The following is a 5,000-nucleotide window of genomic DNA, read 5'->3' as shown; positions in this document are numbered from 1 at the left end:
CTTTAATCTAAAGAAGGTTTTCATAAAAACACCAATTTTTTTAACTAGCTGACACATTACACAAATAATATTAAAGTCATGTTGGTAGAACAAGATACAAAATATAATGAATATTTATTTATTGTGGAAGTTGACAGCAATTGAATGAATGCGCTTGCATTTACAGGCTTAGAATCATTACATCCAGAAGAATGATAAAAAAAAAGACGTATACATTAACAGTTTTGCATAGATTAGAAAAGAAACAATGAAATATTTTTACTAAAGAAATTGGCACACATTGCTCAGGAATGAAATACAAACAAATTCCAAGTATGAAACGTGACGGGTAAGTATTGATAATTTACAACAATAGCCTTTTTAATCATACAACTCGAGAGCAGAGTTTGATGTGAAAAGTCACGAGGTTATATAGAAGTTGGGAAACTGAATTTGATAAGAGGTCTTCCATGTGTAATGTAATGAGGCTAGTTTTGCATGACAATAGCCTATCAGCCCAAGAACGCTCATAGATAGATATGTGGAGGAGCTCAGTCATTAATCCATACGGCTTATGTATGGGGTTTTAATAACATTCAAGGCTCAGTGGTGAGCTAAATATCCATTGTACACGTCAACTGAGCTATCACATCTCAGCGAAAAAAAAAAAAATATTTGTCTCTGTATATTATATCAATTTTGTTGATATGCTACTTGATTATTAATAGTGTAGGTTTTTTGGAATGGTATATGTTCTTCTGGGAACTTAATCTCCTAAAGTAGGGAATTGTCCATGTAAGATTTGGACAGAGTAATAAATCCTGGTAGTTTGGATGGACGGATACTCAGAAAGGCCTTTTAGATCTGAATGAACTTTGCATTAGAATTTTTTTTGAAATCAGAAGTTATATAGGAGACCAACAGGCACTACTCTTTATCTAGTAACTCCTCTCAGTGGTGATTTTACTAACTTGAGCATCTTTGATTGGCGAGATAAATGGACGTCTCCTATTTATGAGGAAAACAATTATTCTTCTGATTTGTTAACAGGATGCGTCACTTAATACCATTATAAGATTGCCTTAATCCTCAGGAGAAATATACCTCAAAATATTCTTTTGAGTATTTTGACCTATAAATTGGCAAAGGAAAGCCTGTTGCCAAACATTGTTTTTATCAAAGAGTTGAAAATGGGACTAAAGGGAATATTATGCAATAGAGAATCCTTCCAATATTACTCAGTTTTAATACAAGAACATTACATGTCATCATTTTTTTTCCTCCTCTCATTACTTCCACTACAATACCATGAGCTGTAACTGCCAAGAACTTTCTCTGTACCAGAGGTCCACTTTCTACTAAATATTTTGAATGCACTGCAACTAAAGACTTTTGTATTTTAAAATAACTTAAATAGAAGGTTTTATTTCTTACAAAACTACACTTGTGTCCTCTTATAGATAATCTGTCATTTTCTCATTGAAACAAAACTAGCTCGCTTCCAAAATTCATAACTTTCATACTTTTATGAAAATTCCTTGATAAATCAGGTAAAAAACCTTTAGCCTTCCCAGGACTCCTAGCAGCAGTAGAACAATGGCTAATGTGGTAAATCCTTAATTGGAGTGAGTAGATTTTTAAGATGGAAGCCGCAGGAGTGATCCCACTGACTGGTTTAGTTTTGCAGATATGAGGTGAAGTTCTGAGACCTCTTGTGCTCCAAATGGACCCACACTCCAAGGTGTTGAGCTTAGCAAAGATTGTACATATGGGTTTTCCAAGCTACAGCCGGGTAGTGCTGCTCTTCGTAATGCCAGTCTGGCTTTAAGAAAGGCTCCAGTAGCTGCTACGAGTCGTTGTAGTTGCATCTTTGCAAGTTTTTGAAGAGCTTTAGACCAAGACTTTTCTTTATCTGTGGCAGTCAAACCCTCTATGATACCAAGGATTGACAAACTATCAAATATAGTCTGCCGTGCTGTCCATTCCAGGTCTAAAATCTTACTATCAAGGAGGGTGTGAGAGGTCCTCAACTGGTCATTGGCAGCATCTGGCGTAAATTTGCCCACTAAGAGCAAAAGATCAAAGGTCTTTGGGAAGGTGAACAGGTGGCTATCTTCTTGTATAAAAATCATGACCTCTGATGCCTCACTCCAACCTAAGATGCCTAGATTAGAAACTTTAGTGTGGAACTTCCCAGTTAGATTGACAAGAGTTTGCCCAACAAATTTTCGATGTCCAGCACTGGCTGTCACATCATGGTGATTGAATAACAAAGAATCTTCCTTTTGTTTGAAATTAGGCTGATGTACTTCTGCTTGAACAATCACTGGTACCTTATTTTTGAATGCTAGATTTGCACTGGAAGCCTGTTTGTAATGAGTTGTAGGATACAAGGGTAGAGTGTATTTTTGGCTTTGCCCAGTCTGGCATGATGACATCTGATTAGGTTTTTGTACAGGACAGGCTAAGGGTGAGGATCTAGTCACCTTTGTGAAGGTAGAAGATATGTCTTGGGAGCCCTGCTGTGGAAGCTTTGGTACCGCATTAGTGGAGGCTGTGCTCACACGGTCTAGCTCAGGGGACACTGTAAGAGAACAAGATGAGTCAGATTGACAGTTTATTGGACCAAGGTCTGACACTGCTTCAGCCCAAGAATAATCTGAACTAGAACTTGGTTCTTCTGAGCTATCAGAAAATGAAGAGCAAATGAACTGTGAAATACTAAGCATAGATTCTGGAGACAAGTCATCTCCCAGCATATGATTGCTATGGAGATGACTGTCTGTTGAAGGACCAGCTACAGGTTCATAGAGCAGTTCTTCTGCTTCAGGGGATGATGCTTCCCACTTCTCACCCGATGGCTCAGGTGAATAAATATCCATAACTTCACTATCGTCTTGATGCCAAAAATAATGGTACCCAGAAGGCCTCCCAAATGTATTTTTGGAAAATTCTGTCACCCATGCAGTGAGAGATTGTAGGGCTTCATTTTTGTCCTTTGCCATTGGAAGAGTATCCAAAATAGCCATACATGTTTGGCAGTTTCTAGGGTTGTAAAAGCCCTTATAATTACACAGTGCATGACAGTGGCAGAGTGTATGTCCCGTCCTATAGTTGTTGAAATATTTGCTACAAAAATTTGCTTGACAGAGGGTCCAGTCATTGGTACCCTTTTCATCAGGGCTATAACTGACCTCATCCTGTAATGATGACTGAATTTCATCTACTGCATGGTTTTCTGTAAAGAAAAAGAGAGGGAAGTTGTCATTAATGAAGAAGGAAGCCAATAAGTTGTGATAGAGCAGCATTTTACAAAATGGTATGCACGGTTTGAGGGTTGCCCAGGGCAGACCCAGACCCGTGAGGCGGGAAGACCCAAACAGCAAAGGCATGAGAGATGGACATACCTTCATGCAAAGGAGGCAAGAGCGGTGTCATATGATCACTTGGTAGATAGGTCTCATTCATAGTAGAAAACCTGTTGGAGAAAGAGAGACAAAGTGAGCATTTAAATCAGACGTTAAACGGAATGTGTGGAACCAGGACATGCAAACCCCTAAGGGTCTGGAAGTGTCTCTCGCGTGGGTGCTTTTCTTAGGAGAACCATTGTATTCTTGTTTTCTCAGTCTTATAAATAAGATTGTTCTATAAAATGTTGAGCAATGAAGAATCTCCATCCAGAGAGAGGTTAATGCCTAGTGTCACTAACCATGTAAATGTAGCCTTAAAAACATGGCAGCATTTCTTGGATAAGGAACCTTTTTTCTGAATCTTAGATTTCTGGTTTACCCAGAGAACATTTTTTTAATCCACCATCCATTAACAGAATATGTAAAACAGAATAGTGTTACAAAACACAAAACACACAACCACACATACACAAGCATATATATCCTGTATATATATATATGTATATATATATATATATATATATATATATATATATATATATATATATATGTATATATATATATATATATATATATATATATATATATATATAGTGTATATACATATATATGCATGTGTATGCTTAAATACACAGATACATATATGTACGTATATATCTATGTGTAAAAGAACATGTATACACACATTTACATGTGCAATCATACACACACACACACACATATATATATATATATATATATATATATATATATATACATATATATATACATATATATATACTGTATATATGTATATATATGTGTGTATATATATATATATATATATGTGTGTGTGTGTGTGTGGGGGGGGGTGTACATGTAAACGTGTGTATACATGTTCATATACGTGTATATATATATATATATATATATATATATATATATATATATATATATATGTATCTATATATTCATGCAGACACATACACACATATATACATATAAGTATACCATATATATATATATATATATATATATATATATATATATATATATATATATATTCGTGTATAGATGGATATGCATGTGTATTCATATATATATGGATACATATATATATACAGCATATATGTGAGTATTTCTATATACATGTGTACTGTATATAAGTATGTGTCTATGTGTATATTTACACATATGTATACAGAATTAGATATATATATATATATATATATATATATATATATATATATATATATATATATATATATATATATGATTGTGTATCTTTATACACACAGATCAAAATAAAACTAGATATATGTATACTGAATCTTGCCTGGTTTCCTCTTATTGAAATATCTTCAAGAGGACTGATACATGATGGCAGAAACTTACATGGAAGGTATTAGGCTAAACTACAGTACAAATGAACACAAAAACAGTCAAAAACTTCCAACATCAAAGAAATGTAGAAGTAAGCCTTTTCGTTTTGCTGCCATTAGGTATATACTAATCCCATTAACTATAATCTATTATAATCATAATTTATATATTCCTGGATTGTATTGTACTTTTTTCCAGCATATTAGAATAACCGCACTTTTTAGCACCTGTCGAAATAATAGTAGCCGT

The 5,000-nt window shown here is 34.5% G+C and overlaps 2 protein-coding genes across 3 annotated transcripts in view; both read right to left on the bottom strand.

Annotated features, from left to right (window-relative positions):
• LOC137616582 (serine-rich adhesin for platelets-like) overlaps nt 1-5,000 on the bottom strand; it is a 267,530-nt gene that overhangs the window by 142,089 nt on the left and 120,441 nt on the right. The gene's annotated exons all lie outside the window — the stretch shown is intronic.
• Nucleotides 130-5,000, bottom strand: part of LOC137616584 (uncharacterized) — a 40,360-nt gene continuing 35,489 nt past the window's right edge. Inside the window, exons 2-3 of the mRNA XM_068346469.1 lie at nt 3,387-3,457; nt 130-3,217 (exon numbers count right to left, since the gene is read on the bottom strand). Of these exons, the coding sequence (XP_068202570.1) occupies nt 1,617-3,217; nt 3,387-3,457 (1,672 nt within the window). The 3' untranslated portion in view covers nt 130-1,616. The remainder of the gene's footprint in view (nt 3,218-3,386; nt 3,458-5,000) is intronic.

This window comes from Palaemon carinicauda, chromosome 22, assembly GCF_036898095.1.
Source record: "Palaemon carinicauda isolate YSFRI2023 chromosome 22, ASM3689809v2, whole genome shotgun sequence".
Lineage (NCBI taxonomy): Eukaryota > Metazoa > Arthropoda > Malacostraca > Decapoda > Palaemonidae > Palaemon > Palaemon carinicauda.
Note: the sequence above shows the minus strand (reverse complement) of the source record. Positions and strands in the feature narration are given on the sequence as shown.